At 37.3% G+C, this 27,493-nt stretch overlaps 3 protein-coding genes and 2 long non-coding RNA genes across 6 annotated transcripts in view; 3 read left to right on the top strand and 2 right to left on the bottom strand.

Moving 5' to 3' along the window:
- LOC143902348 (uncharacterized) overlaps positions 1-9,094 on the bottom strand; it is a 149,104-nt gene extending 140,010 nt beyond the window's left edge. For both annotated transcript variants that reach the window (XR_013258338.1, XR_013258337.1), the window contains exons 1-2: positions 8,931-9,094; positions 2,879-2,986 (exon numbers count right to left, since the gene is read on the bottom strand). This is a non-coding gene — a long non-coding RNA (uncharacterized LOC143902348). The remainder of the gene's footprint in view (positions 1-2,878; positions 2,987-8,930) is intronic.
- Positions 9,095-9,361: 267 nt separating this feature from the next.
- On the top strand, positions 9,362-11,514 carry Arpc1 (Actin-related protein 2/3 complex, subunit 1A). The gene is made up of 6 exons (XM_077415144.1): positions 9,362-9,875; positions 9,988-10,248; positions 10,332-10,622; positions 10,735-10,913; positions 11,007-11,276; positions 11,375-11,514. The coding sequence occupies exons 1-6, from the start codon at positions 9,809-9,811 to the stop codon at positions 11,411-11,413; spliced, it is 1,107 nt and encodes a 368-aa protein (XP_077271270.1). The 5' UTR covers positions 9,362-9,808; the 3' UTR covers positions 11,414-11,514.
- A 718-nt stretch (positions 11,515-12,232) lies between these two features.
- Positions 12,233-21,360, top strand: LOC143902336 (uncharacterized). Its single transcript, XM_077415138.1, has 7 exons — positions 12,233-13,213; positions 15,743-16,107; positions 16,375-16,668; positions 17,291-17,582; positions 18,403-18,598; positions 18,783-18,931; positions 19,312-21,360. The coding sequence occupies exons 1-7, from the start codon at positions 13,051-13,053 to the stop codon at positions 19,458-19,460; spliced, it is 1,608 nt and encodes a 535-aa protein (XP_077271264.1). The 5' UTR covers positions 12,233-13,050; the 3' UTR covers positions 19,461-21,360.
- Polr3h (RNA polymerase III subunit H) lies at positions 21,334-22,788 on the bottom strand. Its single transcript, XM_077415150.1, has 5 exons — positions 22,447-22,788; positions 22,192-22,375; positions 21,773-21,913; positions 21,567-21,694; positions 21,334-21,486 (listed from the first exon to the last, which is right to left on the bottom strand). The coding sequence occupies exons 1-5, from the start codon at positions 22,582-22,584 to the stop codon at positions 21,433-21,435; spliced, it is 645 nt and encodes a 214-aa protein (XP_077271276.1). The 5' UTR covers positions 22,585-22,788; the 3' UTR covers positions 21,334-21,432.
- A 200-nt stretch (positions 22,789-22,988) lies between these two features.
- Positions 22,989-27,362, top strand: LOC143902346 (uncharacterized). The gene is made up of 2 exons (XR_013258335.1): positions 22,989-23,690; positions 25,036-27,362. It is a non-coding gene; the product is annotated as an uncharacterized LOC143902346 (long non-coding RNA).
- Positions 27,363-27,493: the final 131 nt, after the last annotated feature.

Below are 27,493 nucleotides of genomic sequence, written 5' to 3' on the forward strand. Positions count from 1 at the left end.
TCTAAAAACCTAATCTTCAAGACTGGTTTATAAATTTTGCAAATTCTTTTTACTCTTTTCTATATGTTTCCTTCTGTCCCAATATCACTTTCAATTAGGTAAGTGTCGAGTGCGAAATAAAAGGGGAACTCAACGTTTGTAAAACCAAACCAGATTTTAAAGATTAAAAATGTAAAACGACACAAAATGAAAATTTTTATTAATTTTTTATAATTCATTGTAATTCCATTGTTTGCAAAAAAACCCGCCAAGGTAATACATTAACAATAAATAATTCTAATTCTTCCTTACACACTCATTGTCAGTAAAAGACTATTTGTAAATATATAGTTAAAAATATTTTTCCACAGTTCTATATGTGTGGTCAGTTTACCAGTTATATGTGATTACTGAAGATAGAAGATACTTTCCACTTTTAAATTATTTTATATTGAATTTAGATCAAATATTTCATTTTATTAATATCGTTAAAGAGAGTTAGCATCTTTACCGTGGTCTTTACTTGCGATTTATTAATATAATTTTGACAAATGCTATCAAAAAGTTGGTGCACTGATGGTACTGTTTCTAACTTGAACGCGCGATATCTCGTTCAGTTAATAACACTCATCGCAACCGCCGCCGCCGCCGCGTATCACGAAACTCTCTCGACGATCAGCAACACTTTTCATTGCAGAAACAATCGCCGATTGAAAAGCGATAAGTAATCCTCGCGAGCGAATAAGAATCGCATTTCGCGAAAACGATTTCGCACCGGATATTTCGTCCGTGGGTACTGCGGATTGCTGCAATGACGGCCACACCAATAGCTTTTTTCGGTTTGGTCGGGTTATATACTTACGCAATAAATTACAAACAGTTTCAGAAACTGCTGCGCGTAGATTTCGATACGAACCGGCAATATCCTTCGGTACCTATATGCGGGCTCTTTTCACCCTTTCGTATTCTTACACCACATCCTTACACATTCGCAACCGTTACCCGTTCAGCAAATTCGGGGCCGCGGGGGCGTGGAAATGAAAATGTTATCCTTGACTTTAAATCTTAATATAACATCGTATGCATGGTCTTTTCGAATAGAAACGTCAACAAATAAAGACGCTTATTGGTTGATATCATCAGTGCAATTCAGTTCTGACGTTAAGATTACGATACTTTGTAATAACAAGATTCCTTATACGAGATTACACAATGCACATGGAAGAACTAGGGTATTAAAATAGCACTTTGACTTTATCCATTTTTTTCTTGAAAGCACCAGAATGCAGATAACATCATTTCATTATAACCGAGCAGATTCGTTAGAACAAGATCGTATTCTGAGAGAAAGAAGAGAGAGAGAGAGAAAAAGAGAGTGTGTGTTGTGTGTGTGTGTTGTGTGTATGAGAGAGAGTTTCATTATACTTGAAATACTCAGCTTATCGTAATTACAAACATTACATATATTAGATAACAAAATTAACCCTCGAAAGCCACTGGGGTTTCAGGAACCCCAACGAAATTTTGGAAAACTACGTTTGAAACTATCATTTATATTTTTTAATGCGTATTTTTTGGTAATAATTTTTTTTATAAATTCTGAGATTACCATCATAATTTGCAGAAGATTTACGATCGATTAAAAAAAACACATTACAATATGTTGATTTTTTCGAAATTAATGAGCGAAAAATGGCTGGGTCCTCCAGACCCTTAGTGTAGCTTACACGTACGCAAAAAATAAATGTGACCCTGCAAGGGTTAATATTGTTATCGAACAAAAGAATTGTTCAGTTTCTATAGATAGAAAGAATTAATAACCGAAGAATTAATAAAATACGTTAATAGAAAATTTAATAGAAAAAAATGAGATAGAACACCGTGGGCCAAAAAAACGACACCCGATATGGAAAGACTTCGCCGAGTTAAAATATATAAAATGTAAGAAATGCAAAAAAAATTAACAGTGTAGAGAGTCAAACAACCTATATATCCCAGCGAGAAATAACCTATCGAATCGACGTCTAATTCATATAATATAGCCCCCAGCAACGAGATGTTCGCGAAGCGTTACTTGGTCGCGCCTTCAGGAAATCAAAATGCTCTTGGATCTTAAATTCTAAATTCTCAAGTAATAAAAGGGTAGGAAGAACATCGGGATGACGAAGTTGGGAAAGTTCCCTGCGCACTTAGCAATGGCGAGTCATTCGAAGAACATCGGCTAAATTACTACAGCAATTTTCGGAATTAATGTCTGCAAACGATAAAGATGGAGGCGTAGATGAGATAAATTCCCTTAATTTACCGTAGCTCCATTTCTGGCCGGAACTTTAGCAGATAGGTGATTAGGCGGTGCAGATGTTGCTAACTTTTGGCATTTTACCGTCGATATAATAGCTCGATCAGTCCGTCATTGTTCGATTACAAAGATTTCACTGAGCATTATTGCTGTCATATTGACTTATTAGATTCATTATCGTTGTCATTGCATTAGTGATGATACGTGTCCGATTTAATGCATCGATCTCGTCAGATCATTCGATGCTACGATCAGACGCCGCGCGGGGCTGACGTGCGGACCAAGTGGATAGCTCTGATAAATTATAATTCGCAACGCGTTCTCTCCCGCACGTTCAACCGCATATTATGCAAATTTTATCTTGTCATCTGACATATCGATACCAATACCGCGTAAAAAATTTCAATAAGTTTATTCTATTTTTAAAAAAAGCGCGAAAATGCACGCCGAATGATATTAAAAAAATAAAAACATATTGCTTCGTGTTATTTTTTTTAACAAATGCAAATTCGAATTTTTCATTTGTCGAATTCCGAAAAACTAATATTAGTGGCGCACATGATGGCGGTTTGCCCTAAAACTACAACGATCAACACTTACCTAAAAAATTTCAGCTTCCGCTTCTGAAACTACAGCGGCGCGGGCCGGGCGTGGAGAACAGGTATGTTTTGCCGTAAATGTTTTGCATTAACGCCGTGCTGCTATGACCTGTGGTAAAAAAAAAGAATGCATAAGAGATTATTTTAGTCTTGAATCTGTGTGGATAAGGAAAATAATTTAAAGAGATAAAACTAAAACGCCGGGAATATTTTAAAAATTATCTGAAGTCAGAGTTTCCGTGAATACTTTACCGTGTAGTTAATATGCTAAACGTTTTTATTACTTTATTATATTAAACCAAGCTAACTATAATGAATCAGTAAATTTTTATGTATATTTTTATATGTATTCGCAAGATTTTTCGATTGTAAAGTAAGATTTGCATTGCATTCGGGAAATTAATCGTTTCTTAAAGTGATTTAAATGCCAATAAATTCTAAATCGAAGATAAGTCGCGTGTGAGATACAACTGTAATTGGAATGCAATAGCTTATATACCCATAAGAGCATATTAGTGCGATAAGACCCGTTCTTTGGCACGTTCATAACCAGTATCTATGTGAGGTCTAGCGTAAAAGCCAAATCAGTGATTACATCAGTAAATGCATTAGAGCGATTCTAATATTAGATTCTATAACTACCTGAGAGATGTGAAGACATCCCCTGGTCTATATACCGAAAGCTACAGCTATAGTGGACTAAACGTTTTAAACGTATAATGCACAAGTTACGTATTGAGATATTAGCCAACTTTCAGTAGTAATTACGAAGTGTGCATAACAAGATAGTGCACGTTTTAATGATGTCCGATTAAAAATTGTCAATCTTCCGGGACTTTTGTCCCGGATACATATAATAGCATAATTGATAGCTATTTACCAAGTTTAAATCTAGACCACTTTTAAAATGCTCGATTTATATAAGTAAAAGAACTCAAATATACGTCAGAAATAAAGTTTCATATAAAAGATTGTAACTTCTTTATAAGATTGTAGTATCTGTAATTTCAAACGTCTTCATCCCTCGACGGGCATTCCTTCTCGATCTCATCACTCCCTTCGATACCCTAGCTCAACATGAACTCTATTACCCGATATCAGATAAAATTCCTTTCATGACACGCGTACATGGCCATATATGCAAGCCGAGGATGACATTTCATGCGCGCGCGCGCGTGTTCAATATATCACCGACTAAAATATCCTTCCAATCCAACGATAGGTATCGACGGTGTAGGACGTCAATGTCAAAGTAACTCAATCGCTGATTTGCATGCCGAAAAGTTCACGTATATAACACAAACAGTGTGATTAAACCGATACAAAACTGTTACTCATAAACCTCAACAAAAACTGAGCGTCGAACTTAAGAATTGAATTAGATCTTGCGTGTTTATGTGTAATAAAAATGATAATAATAAAATGTTGTTTCAAAATTCAAACTTAATATCAAATAATAAAGCAAACAATCATATTAGTGTTAATTTTGCAGAATGTAGATAGTTTTTCGCATTGATGCAAGCATTAGACCGATACGCCATACGTTATTTTATCTGCATAAATTTAATAATATATGTGTCTCTTAACTTAAAAGTCGTATACGTGTTTATCTATATTACGTAATGGTCCAAGCTACATAATATACAAACAATTAGAAGAAAAAGATAGTAATGCTAGTCGTTAAAAAAAGAAAATACATGGGAATTATTTCCCATATACAATTTTGTCATTGCATCTAAATGTCTGCATATGCTGGTCGAGAAAGATTGCATCGATAAGACCGTGGCAAACGCACACGGCAAAACTGTAACGTGCGTCCGTTGGGTCTACCTTTTATCTAAATGTATCTTCTAGCGCTGAATTTGCAGTTTCATGCACGCAAAAATACGAAAGCGACAACGCAATTTAACACGCCCAGACATCCATTATATATCCGCGATGTAATAAATTTTTTATAATATATATTTTTGTTGAAGAACTTGAGAAATATTTATTAATTATTACTAATTATTATTATAAAAAATTTATTGATTAAAAACTTGAAAAATATTTATTAACTTCATTGATAACGGAAATTCTTGTCCATCTCTGACGTTTCATGCATCCCGGAGCGATACGTTACGTAAAGGAATTTTCCGTTCTATCCCAAAACGAAAGCATCGCGAGCGAACAACTGGATCAAGATCGCATATTTTAGCGGAAATTTTATTAGATATATCGTCTGGAATCTTTGACGTGTAGGAGAAGGGGAAATTGAAGTTCCATATTTTCCCGCTCATCGTTACCTTCGACGAGCGATGCTGGCGCGGAGGATAATTTAAATAGGAAATCGGAATGTGTGCCGCCCGCGCCGTTCTCTCACATTTTATCGCGCGATTTTATTAGACCGAAGAAAAAAAGAAGCCTACGACGCCGACGGAATCTGATAATTCGCAATTTGAGTAAAAACGATGCAAAGAAGTAGAACCGAGTTAATTTAACGAACGGAGGATAATGAAATTTAAATCTCTGCCCACGTTTCCATCTCGCTACTGTTACTGTCAAATTTCTTCTCGCCGAGCGAGATGAGATTCGCCCTCTCCGACTCTCCGCCCTCGTCGCGTCGCGTCGCCAAAGACTCAAATAGCACCGAGACAAGAGAGAGCGCTTCGTCTCGAGATCTGAACATGACAGACGTGGCGATATAGCCTACCAGAATTAAAATAACTACAAACGTGATCAGCACACGCAATCTACGAATTATATTCTTGAAATATTTTTCGAAAATGACGAACTCTGATATTTTTCAAAACGTGTCATGATTTCTACAATGTGTGAATAACATTGTTTTTAAATTATACAAAGGTAAAAACAAGAAAACGTATATATCTATACGATGAAAAAAACAATAAATAAAAATTCCTCGCTATTTTCTATTATAATCTTATTTTAATTTTAATTGAAAAATATATATTCTATACATATATATAATTAAGATGGAATTTTTTTAAACCATGTAAACTATTTAAAAATAGTTGACAAATATCGCTAAAGCACGAGAAAAACCTGCGCGCAGCTATCGATCCGAAAACACAAACCTCTATATAGAAATAGAGATAAAGAATTCAGCTACAAATATTACACACACACGATGTTATTTTTCTATTACGTTTCTTGTAGATAACCGAAGTTACAACTTATATGTATTCCATTTCACGGAAATTGTAACGAGCATTTCTGTATCTCCGAAACAATTGGAATCGAAAAAAGCAATCGAAAAATTCTCTTGGAATTTTTTTTCGTGCAAAATATGTATAGGTTTGTGTACAATTGTATATGTATGTGCATACAATAGTACATACGGTAAAAAACCGATTAAGAAGACTTAGGGCCGGTTGTTCCAATTTATTGATAAACTAACTAATAGTTAAATCATATGTCTATCCTTGTTTTATTTAAAGGAAAAACAAAGACACATATATATGATTTAACTATTAGTTAGTTTACCGATAGGTTGGAACAACCGGCACCCTTACACGTGAAAAAATTGAATAGGAATCAAACTTTGATTATGCCACTCACAATTGCAAAACTCTGACGGTCTGACCCTTTACAAAACAAACGAATATTAGAATTTTTGAAAAATGTATATGGCCTAGACTAGATTACCAAGTCAAATGCATTTATAATCGGTACATACATGTAATGTAAGAGACATTTATATTTTTGTTAGTTTAAATTCGAAAATATCACAATTCAAGAATATGAAAATTTGCGTTTGTTTAAATTTCTGGCTGAAAATAATCTGATAGCTAAATTTACAATTTCTAAACGCTATATTATTCGTATACAATTTTCTTTGGCACTACATGATGCATCAGTTGTTTGTCTTTCTATTTTTATTTTAATCGAACAGGTTGTTTGGGCTTAAATTTATACAGATTATCATCGTATATCAAAGAGTAAGATCTCGTGAGCTCGACGAGTCGATTTCGAAAACGACTTGGCACTCTTGGAGAGCAATTATTTAGTACGAAGTACAAGGTAGCATAGTGTAGTCTATAAACCAGTTTGTTTGCCAGACTCAGACCCGGTCAATTCTCAAGGGACTGATTTCTCGGTGGCGAGGGTGGTTTTCCGGTTCTCTCACTATGACCACATCGAATATTGTATCCGTGTTACAACGTTCGTAAAGTCAATACTATAGAGAGCCATTTGGATAATGGAAAAGATGGTATTTGTGTCTTTAAAATAAGGATGAAGAGAGAGAGAGAGAGAGAGAGAGAGAGAGAGAGAGAGAGAGAGAGAGAGAGAGATTATTCTTTCTTAGAATAAGAATATCACTCACACACACACACACACACCCTCACTCACTCACTCACACAGGACTAGAATAAGAATTATGTCTTGAAAATAAGGATGAAGAGATTATATATTCTTTATCAATAAGATCGCAATCGCGAAAGAAAGAAACTGTAATATTAATTTGGGTACAAAACTGCATTCCCTAGCCAAGATAATTAAATAAATGTTATTTCAATCAATAACTATCACTCTGAAAAATATTTGAGATTTTATGTAAAAAATTTTACTACTACTTTCGCGGGAATACATTTAATACATGCATTAATGCCATGTTTAGCTATCCGCTAAAACGAGACAATAACTCCATATTACGTCGCATTATACTAAATATTAAAAAGTCTTTTTTTATATGTACCGCGAGGTACAAGAGAGCTTTTATCTATATGTGGTAATAGAATTTCGCTAATTCTATTAAAAGTTAATTTGAAAGAGCCAGCAGAGTAAAAAGCCGCTTTGCACAGTAAAGCAAAATATATATATGCCGCTGTATACATATCATTTTAATAACTAACAAATTCAAAAATTTGATAACTTGGAGTTGTAGAAAATGGCAAAAATGCACTTTATATTATCATTATTACGCAACAAATATTTAATATTTCATTTAGTGACTAAGAAATTATTATTATTATTTTGCCTTAAACAAATTAATCTCTCTATCTCTATCTCTTTGTCAAAATTTGCATACCACATATGTAAATTTTACATATCTGTTTTACTTATACATATAAAAATATTTCAGCTCAAATATTGTACATATCCATATGTACAGTATTTAATATTACAATAATATAAAGATTAATATGTCTCATTTAAAAAATATTAATTAAATTGTACAGTAAATTATTTTTTATATTTATAAAAATTACATAAAACGAAATAGTAGATTTAAAAAAAGTATGTATGCAAATAAGAAAAGTTATCAATTAAATTATGCGTTTTAATACTGCACGCAGTATAATTGGGAATCGCATTTCAAAGCGCGGCGCGCGTTGGTTGTCGATCCACTGTGTAAAATATTTCATTACGCGACCTTATTACTACGTTTACGCGCGCGAGCGTTACTTCTGTATAGTAACTTACGATATATTACTCGTTTACGCGGAGTAAATTATCGTAAGTTACTACAAAATCCCGTTTACGCGAAGGAATTAAGCTTATATGGAACGCAAGGCACGTCGAGAGATAGAATGGCTGAGACGGATTAAACTGGCTTTGTGCTTTGCGACGCAGCCAGTAGCGCGCGCGGCTTGCGCCACAAAAATAAATTTCTTGCAATCGCACGTCGCACACATGCGTGCACGTAACTGCAGTTGGCTAGTTGTTTATATATCGGCCACAATTACTGCTATTAGGATTTAGGAGAAATTAGCCGCGCCCGCGCCGCGACAAGCTTCAACCGCCGAAATGGCAAATATACGCTGTACGCTACGTAATCGAACGTATTATAGATGATATAAGGGCCTATAAGCCGGCCGGCTGGCCCTCCATTGACGACGACACTTGAATTTTCTTCGCGATTATATTTATATGTATATAATATAGATGTATAATAAAAGCGCAAAATGTAATTTTAAAAATGCGAAGTTATTATTTACGAAGTTATTATTAATGTAAAAATTGCTCCGAGCTCCGATTGAAGTAGAGTGCTCCACGATTTGTTGAATTCTTAGCTAGGTCAAAATAATGTTTATATCTCTATATCTTACCTTTTTGAATGAAATTGCAGAGAATTTCAGTAAGTTAACTCTTCGCGAGATCTACCCGATCTACCGCAACGTACGGCAACGTACGTTCTTACAAAATTTGATTACAATTTCTTCTCTTTTTATAAATTTATTCGTTTCGCTCAAGGAACACACAAACACACAGACACACACCACACACGTACACAGTAGTAGGATTACCAACTGTGTAAAGCCTAAAGACAGTGGTTATCAATGCAAATATTGCAAATTCTCTAGCTTTTTGTTTCGGGTGACGCTCGACAGAGATCGTTAGCAGCGCGAGAGCCGGATACCGAATTAGGGTGCCTCCCCATGCAAGACGGAATCTCGGAAAACGGAATCTCGGAATCATTATGATTGGTTAGTCCCATGAGGCTAACCAATCAGAATGATTCCGAGATTCCGTCCTGCATGGGGAGGCACCCTAACACCGAACGCCCGCGAACGGTGCGGCGCACGGCGCACGGCGCGTCTGTAGGACGACGTATATCCGGGAGAACATAACCTCACGCACAAAAAGAAGATAGATAACCCGCTATCTACGGATGAACCGTCAATTCCGGTGTGCAGAGGGGCGTGTTTCGCGACCGTCAGGAGAGGCCGGGGAAATTCGTGTAGACTGACCAGAGTCCGCGAATTTCCGTGTGCGTTGCCGGTACGCACGATCGCTCGAACGGAACGCCTCGTTCCGTAAAGTTTAATCGGCGACCGCGCCCGTCGAGCCCGCCGAGCCCGCGCTCGCCCCGAGTGTCCGCCGATTATTCATCGCCACTGCCCTTCTCGGTCTCGAGCGCGCGTCCACGCGATCGTCCCAAGACCTGAGACCTGAAACGTCTTCTTTTACAAGTGGCAAGCGCGAAATGACGGAGGTTTACAACTTGGGGGTCGATGCCATCAGCTGTCACGCATGGAACAGAGATAAAACTGGTACGGAAGACCACCTTTTCCCCCTCTAACGCTATACGCTGTATCGCTAGATTTTCACGTTGGATTTAATTAGAAGAAGCATGAGATAATCGAGCCGTTTTTCGCAACGCAGAGGTTGCCGTATGCCCCAACAACAATGAGATCCAAGTGCACAAACGTACTTCGTCTGGATGGAAGTTGCTGGAGACTTTGGAGGAACATCATATGGCTGTCATGGGAATCGACTGGGCGCCAAAGACTAATCGCATAGTCACCTGTTCCGCCGACAAGAACGCCTATGTATGGACTCGGAAAGAGGACGGCAAGTGGGATCCCGCTTGGGTTCTCTTGCGAATAAATCGAGCCGCCACTTGTGTAAAATGGTCTCCTCTAGGTACGTCGTACGTACGTTGAAAAAAAAAAAATTCACTCCAAACTTGCCAACGCTCTATACGAAGCTCCGTACTACCATTGCAGAAAATAAATTTGCCGTGGGCTCTGGAGGACGAGTTATAGCTGTTTGTTACTTTGTGTCGGAGAATAATTGGTGGTTATGTAAACATATTAAGCGTCCGTTGAGATCTACGGTAACCACCGTCGACTGGCACCCGGACAACAAGGTTCTGGTCGCTGGGTCGACGGACTACAAGGTCCGGGTCTTCAGCGCGTTTATCAGTGATATGGAGGATGCTCCTGGTACTGGTCCTTGGGGACAGAGCAATACCTTAGGAACGTTGTTGGCGGAGTTTCCTAATACGCCCAACGGAGGTAAAACTCGATCGGCTTTTATTCCGTTATATATGTATATTAATTATTATTTATATCGTTTGTGCGTGAAACGCGTCTAATGTACGGATATAAAATTATCGCTGCTGTTTAGGTGGCTGGATACATTTGGTAGCGTTCAGCCCATGTGGCAATAAAATCTGTTGGGTGGCGCACAACTCGTCTATATGCGTCGCTGACGCCACTAAAGGAAACGCAGTTACGAGACTGTACACGGAGCATTTACCGTTTTTAAGTTGCATTTGGATAGGTTCTAATAACATTGTTGCCGCTGTAAGAGAGCGATACGACCCTTGAGATCATATTTAACCCGAGATATATCGATCGTTGAAAATATTTATCGGTGACTCTTTCTCTATCTTGTAGGGGCATAGCTGTATGCCAATGTTGTACTCGATAGATGACAACGGACAAATATATTTCGTTTCCAAGTTGGACAACACGCAAAAAAAGGAGATTGCCGGATTATCCGCTATGCGAAAGTTCCAGTCGCTGGATCGACAAGCGAGGAACGAGACGAACGACAATGCTCTGGATAGCGTGCATCAAAACACGATCAACTGCATTCGTCGGGTATCCGATCGTGAATTTAGCACGAGCAGTTTAGACGGACAACTCGTAGTTTGGGACTTGAAGGTAACTTTAATGTGTCAATATTGATGCGCGTGTTTCAATATTATAATGTTAACGCGATACGTTCTAATCGATCTTTGTCTTTATCTTCCATTTTCAAGCTTCTAGAGAATTCCATTGCTGGTCTCAAGATAGCGTAAGCATGAAACTTTTTTTATATCGCGAAGATCAGAGATATTACATTACATCCAATACAACGATGTATAAATGTTAAAATGAATACTATACAATTTCTCATTGATCAATCGCCTCGTTAAATTTCCCACGTCGTATCGCGACTGCGATTCCTATCCCCTTGAGAAGAAAATTTACTCTTTGCGCGGGGGCCGCGGGGCGTGGGTGAAACGTCCAATAACGCAATTCTGCAAGAAGATAACATTTACGTCGTTCGAACGTCATCGACGTCGTCGGATATAAAGTGCCTCGGAAATGTGAATCGGTGGCTGGATCTCGCGTTTTACGCGTAGTATCTTCGTTATCTATTTTACCGATATCTTATTTTGGCGACGCGACTAAAATGACTAAGTCAAATCAAATCTTAAATGGAAAGACGGCGACACATTTCGAATCGTTTAAGGTATACATTCTATACAAAATTTAAACTAAAGTATCGGAGATGTTACAAGTAAAATATTGAAAGTTTCGAAAAATAGAAAATCGATAAATTAAAGCTGTTCTATTTTTACCTGGAGAGAAATTATCGCACAAAATCAAAAAATCTTTAACCATACGGAGAATGAAGTTTCAACTCGAAATATGTACACCCGTAATTTTTATTTTCATACAAAAATATGTTGAAAATCGGATACTCGATTCACATAAGATTCCGATCAATCCTGATTAGCGAGACACGTAAATCGAAAGATTTCGAGGGGGAAGCGTAACGTTGCGCGTTATAGCTGCCTCGGCCTCAGCCGGCTCGGCCCTCAGCTGCCCAGCAGTTGGCAGTTGGCACACGCGCCGCCGGGAAGGCAGGAAGGCAACCGCGAAGTGGGGGTGAGGGCGGTGAGGAAGAGGCAGCCGGACAAGTCGAGCTTCAGCAACGCGAATATCGATTCAGTCGTTTCACCGTTTCGGTCTCGCGCAAACCACCCTTACGCGTGCCGCCGCTGCCGCCGTGACGCGCAACCCGCAACGGCAGCTCGACGGCCTCGGAGCAGTCGGAGCTCGGCAGCAGCGCGCTCGCGAGCTTCACTTTTGCCGTTTGCCGTTTGCCGTTTGCCACGCTCGCATCGCTCGCCACAGCTCGCCACAGTCGCCACTACTGACTATCGACACGTAAACGGAGACGCACGACGACGTCCCGCGAATTACGTGGCGGACGCGATTATTGATTCTCGGGTTGACTCGAGTGCTCTCTTCGTTTTTCTCTCTCTCTTCTTTCTCTGAGGGCGAATCGAGGTGGAATCGTAGCAGAAGGCTCACCGCGACCGTCGCTATGAGAAATCGTCGCGCATTGAGAGATAGAAGGAAGAGAGTAGCGTGAATTGCGGGGGCGGGCGCGCACGCTCGCCGCCATCGTCCCTTCGCGCGCGCTATCATCCCCCGGGCCCCGAGCCCCCGAGAGCGCGTCGCGACCAGTCGCGACAGCGACAAGTGCCGCCGTCGCCGGCGTCCTCATTCGCGAATCGCGAGGGGGACGGGGGGACTCGTTTCTCGTTTCCTACCGTCCGGCCATCGTCGTCGGTCGTCGTCGAGTCGAATATGACGCGACTCCATCGCCCGCGGATCGCGTCGCATCGCTCTTGACTACCAAGTCTGCGAAGCTCGACCACGGATGCCGAGAGACGTGACAGCGAGCGCGGAACGAGACGAGAGCCGTCGAGTGTCTCATCGGGATATCATGTCTTCGATATCGGCACAGGGCGTCGTCGAGCGTGCCAGCGCCGAACTGACCAAACGAATCAACGGCCTGGGATTACGGACGTCGAAGCATCATGGTCGGTGGTGAAACGTTTTCGTCTTCGTCGTTGCGCATCTCCATCTCCCTTGCCTCCTTATCTCCTTAATTATTAATAATTAATATTACTATATCGCCGACGCCGACGCCGACGCCGACCTCCTGCTCGTAGTAACGCAAATGTGCGCTCCGCGTTGACTTTGATTTTTTTCCTCGCGCCGCGCGGGTAGGAAGGGAGTTCGCCCTCGCGGATCGGTGTCAAGTTTATTATCTTCCGCTTGAACGGCCGAACGGCGATAGAAAATAAAAAGCTATAGAGGCGAAGGGTTGCCGACAAATGACAATGCCGCGGTGCCGATCGAGACGCCCGCGGAGCGCGGTCTCGGCTCGGCGATTGGCGTCCCGGACCGCTTCCGCTCGGTTCTGCCGTTACGTAATCGCGAGGATAGATATAGGATCTCGTCTCTCGCTCCTTTCTTCCTTCCTCGTTTCATCTGTCGGTTCGTTGCGAACGCTCGGCGCTCGCCGCACGGCCTATATATACGCGCGATATTTTTTTCATAATTTGTCAAGCGGCACCGCTACGCGACTTTCGTCGTCGCGATCTTAACTGCAACGGAATCGATCAACGTACGCACGTCCCCGACGTTCTCGCGCACGCAAAAATATAGCGGCGATGCCGAGCGCGAACTCGAGTATGTAACGTAACGAAACGCTTTTGCAAGCCATTTTTTTATTTACTTACTTGGCATCGCGCTTTACCGTAATCGTACGGCCGTCCGATGGTTCGATTTCCTCGATCGGTGAAAAAATCCTATCCACTGATCGACGTATAGTCAGATTTGAGGATCGGATGAAAGCTCGGTTCAAAGAATTCATTGAGCTAAACGCCCTGATCCGGCCGCGGCCGCGGCCGCCGCGTCGATCGACCACGATCGATCGATCGCCATTTTCGACCATTTTCGACGGCGTTCAAACTTGAAAAACGCGCCGTCTTTGCGCCAAGCGTGTTTACGTTTACGGATGCCCAAATAGGCGATGTTAAATATCTATGACTGGACAGACACCAAGAATACCGAGACCTTGCCCAGAACGGCAAGATCGCAAAAGATGCGCGATCAGCCTGGCTATAGAGGGTTTCGGTGTTTCGTAACAGCGAGAAAGGAAAGGCGCGAGCTTCTCGCGCGAGAATCTCTGCATCTGCATCTGCATTGGCCATCGATGCGTATAACGACTAACGTTGACGCTTGTCAGTCATTGATTAAAGAGACTTTTAAAAAACCAAATAATTATGGGCCACTTTAATTGTCGATTCGAAAAGTAATTTTTAGTTAAATATCTGCTTCAAAATTGAATTTGCGTATTTATAAGTTCAGTTTAATTTGTTTACTTTTCTACGTCGTGTACACTTCTGTCTTCTACGTATGAGCCTGTTCGAATAGTTTGCGCATTTAGAATAAATGGAAAACTTGCCCCTTGCCCACGTAATTTACATTGTTACTCGTTTAATGTTTATGCTATTGACACACACATGTACGTCATACGTTATAAGGGCGACGACGTTTTATATGTGTTCTTAAATAATTGATTCGATAATTACATACAGAATATAACTCGCGCGAATGTGAATACAAACGCGTTAAAAAATATACGTTCGCCATTACATTGGCGTAATTATACTTGAATCATTATAATTCATCTTCGCGCTATTCGTACGAGATAAGATTGTACATTGCAGTTGCTAAAAATAAAAATAATTTGCAAGATAGGTAGACGGCAACGGGAAGTAGCGGTGCACCACGAGCCAAATAGAACATATACAACTTGGAAAGAAAACAAGAATATACTTACAAGAATACGCCTTGAGTAATCTATCGTGCCAGATTTTGCTAACGTAAAGAAAATTACGGTAGAATTATGCTAATAGTTATGCTAACGGTATCGATTCAGAAGTCGACGGAAAATTCTCTTCGACCGATGAATTTTATATCACTGCAATGTATATTTCGCGGTAAAAGTATGCCAAGCAAAGTGCTTGAAAAAGAAGAAATTTGGTTACTTAAATATTCTCGTGTTTTAACAGTTACTTAACGCGCCTTGCCATCTTACATAATATTCGAAATTCCATAGATTCTCCTTTTCACGATTCTAAATTTCATGAATTCTCACTATTCTCAGTTTCTTTCAATTCGACCAACTTCTAGGGTTTTACAAATATAATTAATAAGATTTATAAAAAGAAAAATACCAAGTCTATATACATTTATTAAATATTTAATTTCTATATATAAAATTCAACAAACGATTGTCCTTTCGCCCCTTTGATATTTCTGCTCTTTAATTTCATACATCTTTTTTCATAAATTCTTATATAGCTTTGCATATTTTTCATCGATCAAATCCATATACGGCTTTAAGATCGCCCGTTTCTTTAAACTTGAACCCTGGATTTTTCCAATCACCCCGTTCCGATTGCTATATATTTAATCTGACGAGCAAACTTTTGCGACATTTTTAACGCGCGAACGGACAATGTTGAAACTGACTAACTTGACCTAAAATTTTTCAGGGGGCGGCAAGACTAGCGTCATGGAGCGCGTGACGAACGTCTTTTGCGGAGGCAGTGGTAGCGTTGCTTATATGAATTTGCAAAGCGCGAATAATGCGAACGCGACACCCGAGAAGCCCAGCCGAAGTGCCGCACGGACCATCGACAATGTGCCAGCGGGCAACAATAAGGAACGCTTGAATAACGTCACCCCGAGCAGAACTAGGATACCCAGAAACAGGATGAAGATAGCCGTTCCTTTGGCCAGTGGAGGAACCGGTGGCTACGCGCCACCGACTACGTGGGAACAGTTGATGCAGGACGATAATTTCCTGGGGCGATTTTTTCTCTACTTTAACGCTACGGAAAGAAGAATCTTGGCTCAGGTGCGTGACGGATGAAACAAATTTTTCTGTTTCGATATACGATTGAAATACGTATTAAAAAAATCGATGGCTTTTTTTTTAATTATTATTTTTATAGTTTCACTTTTATATGTAGTTATAGCAACGCTTTACTTTCATATTCTCTCGCAGAATACCTGATATAGCGCGAGATATCTACCATTGTCTTTGTCACATCAGCTTCTTCGTCGTTCAATCAAATGCATATCTATATCCAACTTAATTACATCGCGTTATCGTTGCACACAGGTTTGCACGAGATGGAGAGATATTCTCTATGCGAGACCGCGTCTTTGGACGGGACTGGTGCCGGTGGTGCGATGCCGTGAGGCTCGCGCTATGCAACCGAACGCGCGTACCCGACTTTACGCTTCTTTAGTGAGACGAGGTTTCGATTCGTTAGTTCTCCTAAGCGCGACCGACGAAGATATTCCGGAATTAACCCGCGGTTTCCCGTTGGCACAACGATACGTGCACTCTCTGTCATTGCGATGCTGCGCGGTAACGGACAGAGGTCTCGAAGCGCTCTTGGATCATTTGCAGGTAAATTCCACACGCTTATCTTCCCCTATCTACTGTACCGCTATAACGCTATACTGTACTCTAAATACGAATTTGCATATAATTAACGCCGATAAATGAAATTGGACAATCAGAGAGACAAAGATTGTAAGCGAAGGAAAATATTTTCATTCTCATTTGGAGTAAATTAACATGAGGAAAGAAATGTGTTTGAGAAAATATTTTTTTCTTTTAAGTTTTTAACTATTTTTAACAAATCTGATATTATTTTTCTATTGCTATAAATATTTAAATAACTTGTCGTATTTAATATAAAAATTATAATCGATTCAAGAGACTAATTGAAAAAATTTTTATGTAACATAAATTATTATATTATATCCACAATTTCGCTTATACGATATGTCCCACGATGGATCCCACGAATCCTCACGAATAACGCTCCGAAAATAGTTGAATCAGATTTATTTCGAAGTAAAAAAGCGCTACTTTGCTCGGGCGAAAGATGCTGTTTCAGCCAAGACTTAATTTGCGACTCGAGGCTCGATAACTAGAACGTAAAGTTCGTTAAGGAGATTTCGAGTTGCGTGACTGCACAATGCAACTCGTGTCGAATTGATTTACGATTTGCCATTATTTTTAGGCTTTGTACGAGCTTGAATTAGCCGGCTGCAATGAGATAACAGAGGCCGGCCTGTGGGCATGCCTTACCCCGAGAATAGTGTCGTTGTCTTTATCGGATTGCATCAATGTCGCCGATGAGGCCGTCGGCGCCGTGGCTCAACTGTTGCCGAGTCTCTATGAGTTCTCTTTGCAAGCTTATCACGTTACTGACGCTGCGCTCGGTTACTTCAGTGCAAAACAAAGCAGCGCACTCAGTATCTTGAAACTGCAATCCTGCTGGGAGCTCACAAATCACGGCGTAGTAAATATTGGTAAGAGTCATTATCATATTTTTGTCATTTTGATTCGCTTACGATTAGACTTATTTCTTTTCTCTCTCATCTCAAGTTCTCTCTTACATTCAATATAACGATACTATGTATTAATGTGAAATGTATTAATGTGAATTTAGGAAATTTAATATAAAAATACACAAAAGTATATATATTCTTTGACAAATACTGTTTTATCTTTAAAATTGAAAATAAAATTAACGTCTATTGAAATAGACGGTAAAACTTTATTCTTAAAGTTGAAATGTTTATTTTTCAGTTAAAATCAAGCGATAATGATCACACAGTAAATCATGAAATTATTCTCGAAAAAACATGGCCAACACCTTTGTTAATTTTAAATTTTAATTGCGACTTTTATTAATGACAAAGTTAATTAGATGTATAATAATATAGTGATAGTCCAAAATTATAAGGCAGGTGCATATACGTGCTTGAGATTAAATTTAGAATTACGGAACATAGCTTTATTTAGCTTTCAAGCTGTCACCGATAGCTCAGACTAAAGTTATAGCGAGCGTGCCAGAAAATAAGCGTGTTTAATTAAATTTCTAATCTATTAATCAAATTTATGCTGTCTTAAGTATAACTAATTCCAAAAAGCAAATAATATAATAATAATGTATATGATATAGTAAATATTGTATATCAAAATTTGTATTCGAAAGATCTTTTTTGTGGTTTTTTTTTTTTTTTTTTTTTTTGTTTTTTTTTTTTTTTTTTTTTATAATGCTATACATTTTTCCCGTATGTAATTTTGAGATATTCGAAAATTAATACATCTGTCTCTTTGTTTTAGTACATTCCTTGCCCAATTTGACTGTACTGTCACTTTCCGGATGCAGTAAAGTCACGGATGACGGCGTTGAATTAATTGCGGAAAACTTGCCAAGACTTCGTTCCTTAGATCTCAGTTGGTGCTCAAGGATTACTGATGCAGCGTTGGAATATATCGCCTGTGATTTGAATAATTTAGAAGAACTCACTTTAGATAGGTAAGAAGAAATTTGAATTATAAGTAGATTTGCGTGCGCAATTACTTTTAAGCACGAGACTGTAATGACGATAAATCTGTACGCATTTTATCTGTTATTTCGTGTTTTTAACATACTCGTGTAATTTATAATAATGCATTTCCCTGTATCTTTTGCATTGTATATTTTTCATATTACTGTACAGGTGTGTACACATTACTGATATCGGCGTCGGTTACATCTCCACGATGGTTTCGTTGAATGCTTTGTTTTTGAGATGGTGTTCACAACTTAGAGATTTCGGACTTCAACATTTATGCGTCATGAGATCTCTACAGGTGTTGTCCGTGGCAGGTAAGATCACATATTAACTTACAAATCATAACTTTGCGCAATCTTTCTTACGCGATGAAATATTGTAAACTTTGAGTAACAAACGGTATAAAGTTTATTATTTACATCCTCATCAGAGAAACTCTACGGAATCTTCATAGATTAGCTCTACAGATAGAAGTCTGAAGAATTCCTACATAGAAATATAAAATAAAATTACTTCGAATAACCAACAAGAAAAGTGTGTCATTTTAACAAATAATACAATATATTATTTTTTTTATTAATTAATTATACAATCTTGCTACATTTAACTTGCGCAAGAGAAGTTGAGAGAGTTATGTAAATTTAATTACATATATTAATAGGATGTCTATTAAATAAGATTTATTTTGATATAGGTTGTCCATTGCTCACAAGTAGTGGTTTATCTAGTCTGATACAGCTTCGACACTTACACGAGTTAGAACTAACTAATTGTCCAGGAACGTCACGAGAACTGTTTGACTATTTACGTGAACATCTACCACGTTGCCTAATCATCGAATAAACAATAAATAAGAATATCTGCGGACAAAACTCCTTTATATGCAAATATATGTGTCGAACGAAAAGAGTTAAACTACGAGAAACACAGATTTTAATTGAGAAAGTTCGCAGAAAGCAATATTTTGAACGAAAGATGGAAGCAGTACAATTGATAGGAGCACAGCATAAAAAGCAACTGACGTCCAGATAATGAAGAAACACTACATTTTCCTCTAATGTAATGGTCTAAGAGGACACTAGCCCTAAATATAACGCATAGACATTTTTAATACATTAACGTCCCATGCACTTCCGTTCGTATTTTTTCATTCTATCCATTCTACATGTAATCATGTTACTGGCATATACGATCGCGATTGTATCTATATCGATTAGACAAAACAGAAAGAAGACTCTTGCATGTAATGATTATGTACACAGAAGTGAATTCAGTATATTGTACATTATAGAAAAGATTGATAATGCATCAGAAAAGAGAGATCGGTGAGTCTCTCTTTTTGCCTCCTAATAATGTAGAAAGTCCGACTAAACATATGGCAAGAGACTCAACAGTTAGAACTGTGATAAATTTATATTGTATATAATTCTAATTGATTCGCATACATTTGAACGATTACATCATCAAACGCATTTGACGGACGTAACAGCCGAGAAATATTTGGATAGTGAATTTAGGAATAACGTTTACATATTGTTGTTACTCAATTATCGTCTCCGCCAAACGCGTCTATCAAGTGTGCATTGTTCCATTTTTTGCGATTGTAGCTGCTGCAACACACTTCACACGTTGCTCGAAAGAAAGTATTTAGCAGATATCAATTACACAGAAGGTAACATTCCAAGTCGTATTATACCTAGCAACCTATTCATGAATACATGATTCGTATTATTTGTTTGATACCTGTGTCAATAGACAGAAAATCATGGCCCACAACTGTAGCAGATAACGATAACGCGGTAACATTATCAGTGTTTTCTAAATTTAAAACTTTTTACTAGCTGTGTATTCTTTGTGGTTTCCAACTAAGTATGTATTAATGTAACACATAATTAGATATATTTCGCGTATTTCAAGTGGATAATAATTTTAATAATTTATTACGTCGATATGTATATATATAGATATATATGTTTTGTGTGTGTGTTGTGTGTGTGTGTGCGGGTGTGTATACACATACACATATACACACATATATCGAAAAAATAAGCTATTAATGATTAAATAAGTGCATCATATTAATCAATTTAAACGAGCGCTACGTCTGAGTTGCGCATTAAGACAACAGCAATAGAATGCCAAAGAAACTTTTTCTTAATTTACAATTGTTTCACTATTCATTTAAGACGCAAAAATTTTAAAAACGCTATGCAGCATACATATATCGCGTGCAATCAGTATTTTTTTAATTTAAGACTTTTCACCAACATATTCGTTGCGGCTAATGCTATATAACGAAGTAAGATTTGCTAGAGAAAAGTCTGAAATTTAAGAAACATCAATTGCACAATATATTATTGCATTGTGCGTCTTTCGTTTTAATGCAAAAGATTTATATAATAAATTGTCAAAACGTTGTATCTTATGGATTTATAGCAATAGCTTTGGAATATATGTTCTGTTAAATTGAGTTATAGATAATCACTCAAAGTAATCTAACAATCGTATGCAAATATCATTTTTATGCATTGTCACATGTTTGGCACATAATAACTTTGTATATATTGTACAAACTATACCTATATAATTCTGTTATCAATCAAAACTGAACGTAAATATATCTATACAGGCAAAGCTATATTGAAAAACCGAGTCACACTGTGTGAGATATCGCTCACAGATCGAACGTTCAATGATGACACAATACAATGGAATGTGCTGTGAAATAAAAAATAAAAATTTATTGACCAGTTTTTTTTGTATTTTAATCACACAATCTAGTTTGCTTAAAATGAATTGTAATATATGTAATAAATTATGCATTTTGCCACCAGGTAAGTAAACCCAAACCAGATTCGTCAATTGATCCCTATAAAGTGATTGTCCCATTAGTTGTTGAAATTAAAACTGACATATTAATAATATAACATTAAGAACTTGTAAACATACGTGTAGGGTATATGGCGTAACGTTATTGGCTTCTGGCTTCTCACTTATGTCGCGAGATGCATTAGGTGCCGACGATAAAGGTGCTTCCGTAAAGATTTCCTTCACTACCCTGAATCGGATAACTTCTCCTAAAATTTTGTATTTTAATTTCATGATTTACGTTTTTAAATTAATACATGATTCTTGCATGCGTGTAAAACATGTACCAGCATCCATAAAAAAATTATGCGTTTCTCCATCTTCAGTCTTGTATATCCAAACCCACGCTTGTTCCATTTGGTCAAAATGTGACGGGTGTTGTAACTTGTGAGGTGGTATGACTACATCTTCAAAAAATCCCAATGTAACTGCACAAGACAAAACATAACATAAATATTAATAACACGTGCGACGAAATAACACTCGGTTCCATATGAGAATGGTCGACTTATAGTGGACAGACCCCAGATTCGATCCCAACCCTCATATGCCTATATATGCTTAGGTTTTATATAAAGTGATTAAAGAATTAAGATTTTGCATAAAGAAAGAATGAGAGACGAAGCCGTTTATATTGGATATAAAAAGTAAATATTTTAATAACACGTGTGATGAAAAATTAAATTATATAACTAGAACGTCGTACCATGTACACCTTCAGGACTGCAGCTACGAATCTTTCCTATTAATATTTCTTCCATCCACGGGCGAAACACGATAAATCTAAATGTCACTTTTGTGTGAGAAGCTCCGTCTCCTGGAAAAATGTATGACTCTTCGATCTTGATAATATCGTGCAACGTGATGCACAGACCTACATCCTTGTACACCTGTAATAACAGTATATAAAGTAGTTTCTTGATGGCACCGAGTTTATTTTAATTAATAAAAAATAACTTACTTTATTAGCGAGTTTCCTGTTTAACTCGTCAGCAACGACGTCATTCAATTTGTATTGAAATCTACTTGGTGGTATCCTAACAGTATCTTTCAACTCCGCCAGCACAAACATTTTTGTTTTATCACTATCAAATATCATACGTAGAATCAATTGTTGTGCTATAATATATAATATTTTCTTATATCATATTAATATATAATACGCAAGGTATTGTCAAGAAAATATTATCAGAGAAATGCTTTTGTCTTGAACATTCCGTATTTCTTCTATTTTTATTAATATACATATATAATGCGCAAAGATGCACGCGATAAAGTGTTCTGCTCCAAGTGCTCCAACCACGTGTTCTGCTGTATATATGCGGAAATATGGATATATGCGCCATGCGGTGAGCGGTGAGACGTGGACGGCACTGGACGGCAAGCTGCAACGTGGTAGCCTTGGTAGCCAACCTATAAGGTCTGTTCGTTTTCGCTGCACTTCTGAGTGCAACATACCTATACTACGTTTACGCGGAGCGTTAAGCCGTGATCAGACTACGGATTGGGATTGAGATTGGATTGAAATTCGACCAATTAGAGCAAAGTTCACTAAACTTGAAGTTTGTTTTCTTTATTCCGATTCAATCCAATCTCAATCCCAATCCGTAGTTTGATCACGGCTTTAGGCTGACGGGCTGAGTTTCCACTGAGCGCATGAAAACTCAAGCAATAAGCAAATCAGCCAATCACAGTCAAGAACTTAAGGCACGGCCTTAGGGGCCTTGGCACATAAAAAAACTTAAGCAGTTAAACTTAAGCAGTAAGAAATCAACGGTATGGATTCGCTACCGCTTAGGGCCGTGCCTTAAGTTCTTGACTGTGATTGGCTGATTTGCTTACTGCTTGAGTTTTACTGCTTAAGTTTTTCTATGTGTCCGGGCCTTAAGCGGTAGCGAATCCATACCGTTGATTTCTTACTGCTTAAGTTTAACTGCTTAAAAAGTCCACGACGCATCTAGTGATTTCACAATCGATGGTCTATGCGTCTACGGGTACGGGGCTACGGGGTTCACTCGACTGACTACACGGCAACGGCAACGGCAGCCATTTCGACGCTTCTCGACGCTCTTTCACGCTCACGAATTCACCGGAACACGAGACACGAGGCACGAACGTTCGTCGCGTTCATAAATTGTTATTGTTATCGTCGTTTATAATCAACGTTCTTCTTCATGAAACACCCCACTTCTCTATAGCGATTCGGTGAGTCGAACATTCCGGCGTGTCACATGCCGATATCTCATTCTACGATATATCTCGTCTCCTCTTTCCATTTCCCAACGCCAATACTTAAATTGGATGTATCGCAGCCCGCACTGTCCGCAGTCGAGAACACACGCGTATCATTCCTATTTATTATCCCCATTTATTATACATATTTCTCGAAACTCTTTTTCTGCATCGTAAGATTTTTTTCTTTTTTTTTTTTTTTTTTTTTTTTTCCGCACCCACATGCTCGACAATCAACAATCCTTGAACGGATCATTCTCGTCTATTTACCAACAGTTTGTTCTTTTGTCGAAAAAGACGCTTACGTGACGCTAGAGCGTGTGTCAACAGGATGCATAAATCGTACCCGTAAACCGTAAATCGGAACTAACGCGAGTTACTCGAAGCCGGAAAGTTTTATTTATTTATCGTTAATATTGATAAAATATACATATTTCTTTGTTACTCGAGGCCTTTGAGGTCGAAGTATGCGTGAGCGTAGTGCGATACAGAACCAATCGTATATTGACATTTAAATATTTTAATAGTTACTACTTTGTTGCTACTCCGCGTCATTATGAAGTGGATGAAAAGAAAAAATGGAGCGTGTGTTTAGAAGCCACGTGAAAACTCAAAAAACTTTGATCGATTTCTGATTTCGAAAAAAATTCTATAAACATTGTTGAAAAATAAATCTGAAAATTTACGAAAACAATTTAAGAAAATTATATGAATTTAATTGTGATAATTTTTAATTTTTATTAATTTCTGATATCAGTACGTCACTAGAGTGCTTCAACTAAAAATACTTGGATTTTTAATTAGGAAAATAGAAAGATGGGAATAAAGAAAATGTGGTGCTATTTCAAGGCGAAACAGATACGTCCATACTAGTGGAGAAAGTCATTTATATCTCTCGTTCAAGTATTCGTGTCGCTCATCTAGCTGTAACATTCTGTTACTGTTTCTGATTTAATATTTTGTTTAATTTTCTGTTTTTCTTTTTCAAATATATAAACTTATTACAACGTATATACTTAAAAGATAACGTTTAATGTAGTACAAGAATTTGTTGAAACAAGTACAATATATAATTGTCATAGTTTTCCAATCGTTACATTTTTCCTCGAACACTATCATTAAATATATGTAACGATTATAATATCTAGTAGTGTTGAAAATAAAAACATTTTGACAAATTATGTTTGAAGGGAATAAATTCAAGCTTGTAATTTGATAGATAATAACTGCCAAGAATAAGAAGGTGAATGCAGACGCAATTTATAATTATTGTAAAATTGTTTAGGTACAGTGAGGGGGACCTTGATGTATGTTGCAGGGCTTTAGACGACTCGGTGTGTGTTAGGTGTCAAGGACAGATTTGGCCTCCTCGATGGATTTTGCACAATGATATGGTGCAGTTAACTTTTCTGCTTCTGCATTTCATTGTTCTTCGCTGATGAGTGGTTTGCTGCTCGGTCATCTTTGTTCTCGATCAACTCTTATCTTTCGTCGTTTTAGCTGAGAAAGAGAGAGAAAGAGAGAGGAAAAGACAGGGTAAAGAAGAAAGAAGTAACTAAAGTCTAAAAGGTAATGCTAAATTACATAATAAATTTAGTTCATAATTTTTGGAAAGTGTTGTGATTTTACTACACACAGGCAGATTTAATTGTCTATTATATTTCAAAGAGCTCTGTGAAGGTCTATTTATATATATGTGTATCTCTCTCTCTATACATTCATATATATATATATATATATATATATATATATATATATATAAATTATGATTTTACTTTGACTATATACTCTGAATCTTACATACAAGGGTAAGTAATTTATAATCACAAATTTACAAAAGAAAATAAAGAAATTTTTAAAAACATATTAACATATAAACAAAATGGATGACATGATCTATGTTTACATTTATACAATTTGTTTTTATATGTCTGCCATAAAATATAATCCCCGACACTTCGACGTATTATTAAATATAAACTGAATAAAAGTCACGCAGGACAACATAATTTTTTGCACTGGAAATAAAATCATAATCATTTAATGTCTTATAAAAAATATCGATTAAATTATGTAATTTTATTCCTTCGGGAAAAAAATCAGGAAAATTTTCAAAACTCCTTTTATTTCAGATTGAGATTAGTCTTAAAAGAATAAATTAATATTTTTTGCAATATCTTATTATTAATTCAACATTCTTTTCATCTTTTTGTTAAAATACTTTTAACGAATATCCAAAGACTACAGCCATTTTTTTACTCTGTTTATTATATATCGCGAAATGTACAACAATTTTGTATATATACAATTTTAGGAAAATTGTTACATTAGTTTTTTTTTTAATTAATGAAAGAAAGGTAAGTTTTGATTTGATTTGATTGCAGTAATGTTATTATCTCTATCTGCTTTTTAAGATAAATAAAAAAAGAAAAATGTTTTATCGTAAGATCAAAGATGTCAAGGATTTTGATGATATTTTCAAATCAATTCGACAGAATTTAAAATTAATATTAAGTTAGTATGATAAAAATTAATATTTTTCTATCAACTTTTCGGCAAGAAAGAATTGATTATGCTTTTATTAAAGGCCTATTATTATATTATATTTTTTAACATAAAAATCTTGATATTCACGTCAAGAGCAAAAACTAAATGTTAAAACTAAAATGTGAAAACTAAAACTGTTGGACGGAAATATTCACGGCGCTTAATTCTTCCCCTAGTCTCCCTCACGCGAAATGCAGTTTTATTACATGGTCTGTAAGAGCTGAGGATCGTTGGTTCTTGTTTACATTTGATGCATTAGAATGTGTTACGATGACCATTGAATCATTTTCTATGCGATCGCTTCGTTACTCATCACATTGAGATATAAAAATGTTAAAACTTATCTAATGAATGCGAAATTAAAAATTAAGCGTGAAAAATATTATAAACGTGCAAAAAATTCCGAAGAATAAAAAGATTAATTAATATATATTCGTAATTTAATGAAATGGCGAAGAAACTATGTTACAATTCTATAACAAACCGTATTAGTACCTTGCAGACGCGCATATATGAAGATATGCGATAAAACCTCTACAACTTTTCTACAGTTTTCGTTTTACATACACGCTTACCTCTATGATATTTCACGATAATGCACATTTGCCAAGTGAAATTATCATGGCAAGTAGTAATCAAAATTTACCTGGTAATTACCAATTATCTGGATAATTACTGTTACCATCATTGTTATCTCCAATATATCATATACGGAGAAATAAAAAGTCGACTTGTAATACAACATTTTTCTCTCTATTCCATTGAACCGAGATCTTCGACTTCGACAACACTTGATGTCCAACAATTATCGCAAATAACGGTACGCTTTTGTTTTTATGTGATCTTAATGTATAGATCGATTGCGACATATACATAACGCAGGAAGAAAGCAGCAACGGATGACTGAAGTACGTTGGTGCAGCCGTGATTTATCGACTTGCTTCCATCGTTGCGAACACTTTGGAATCGAATTGCGCATGATGCATTTTCAGATGTATACGACGTAGACCGATTTTCTCGCTACTTGTTTCATACATACGCCATATGCACGCACATATATCGTCAAATATATCGTCAAACTGAGACTTGTTCCCTTTACCTTTTCTTTTTTATTTTGCCATTTGCGACTAGTACCGATGGAGTCTTTCAATATATTTCTCCTTTGTTATATAATATAATAAACGGAATCTAACTACATAAGTGAAAAACAATATAGCTATGGTCTGGTG

The sequence above is a fragment of the Temnothorax americanus genome, unplaced genomic scaffold, assembly GCF_048541705.1.
Source record: "Temnothorax americanus isolate GAGA-0224 unplaced genomic scaffold, ASM4854170v1 Scaffold4, whole genome shotgun sequence".
NCBI classification, from domain to species: Eukaryota; Metazoa; Arthropoda; class Insecta; order Hymenoptera; family Formicidae; genus Temnothorax; species Temnothorax americanus.

Coding starts and splice junctions, on each gene's coding strand:
- Arpc1 (XM_077415144.1), top strand. CDS start 9,809: ATGACGGAGGTTTACAACTTGGGGGTCGATGCCATCAGCTGTCACGCA. Junction 10,249..10,331: donor TGTAAAATGGTCTCCTCTAG/GTACGTCGTACG, acceptor CTACCATTGCAG/AAAATAAATTTGCCGTGGGC. Junction 11,277..11,374: donor TCGTAGTTTGGGACTTGAAG/GTAACTTTAATG, acceptor TCCATTTTCAAG/CTTCTAGAGAATTCCATTGC.
- LOC143902336 (XM_077415138.1), top strand. CDS start 13,051: ATGCCGAGAGACGTGACAGCGAGCGCGGAACGAGACGAGAGCCGTCGA. Junction 16,108..16,374: donor AAAGAAGAATCTTGGCTCAG/GTGCGTGACGGA, acceptor CGTTGCACACAG/GTTTGCACGAGATGGAGAGA. Junction 18,932..19,311: donor ACAGGTGTTGTCCGTGGCAG/GTAAGATCACAT, acceptor ATTTTGATATAG/GTTGTCCATTGCTCACAAGT.
- Polr3h (XM_077415150.1), bottom strand. CDS start 22,584: ATGATATTTGATAGTGATAAAACAAAAATGTTTGTGCTGGCGGAGTTG. Junction 22,376..22,446: donor ACAGGAAACTCGCTAATAAA/GTAAGTTATTTT, acceptor CTGTTATTACAG/GTGTACAAGGATGTAGGTCT. Junction 21,914..22,191: donor CAGTCCTGAAGGTGTACATG/GTACGACGTTCT, acceptor TGTCTTGTGCAG/TTACATTGGGATTTTTTGAA.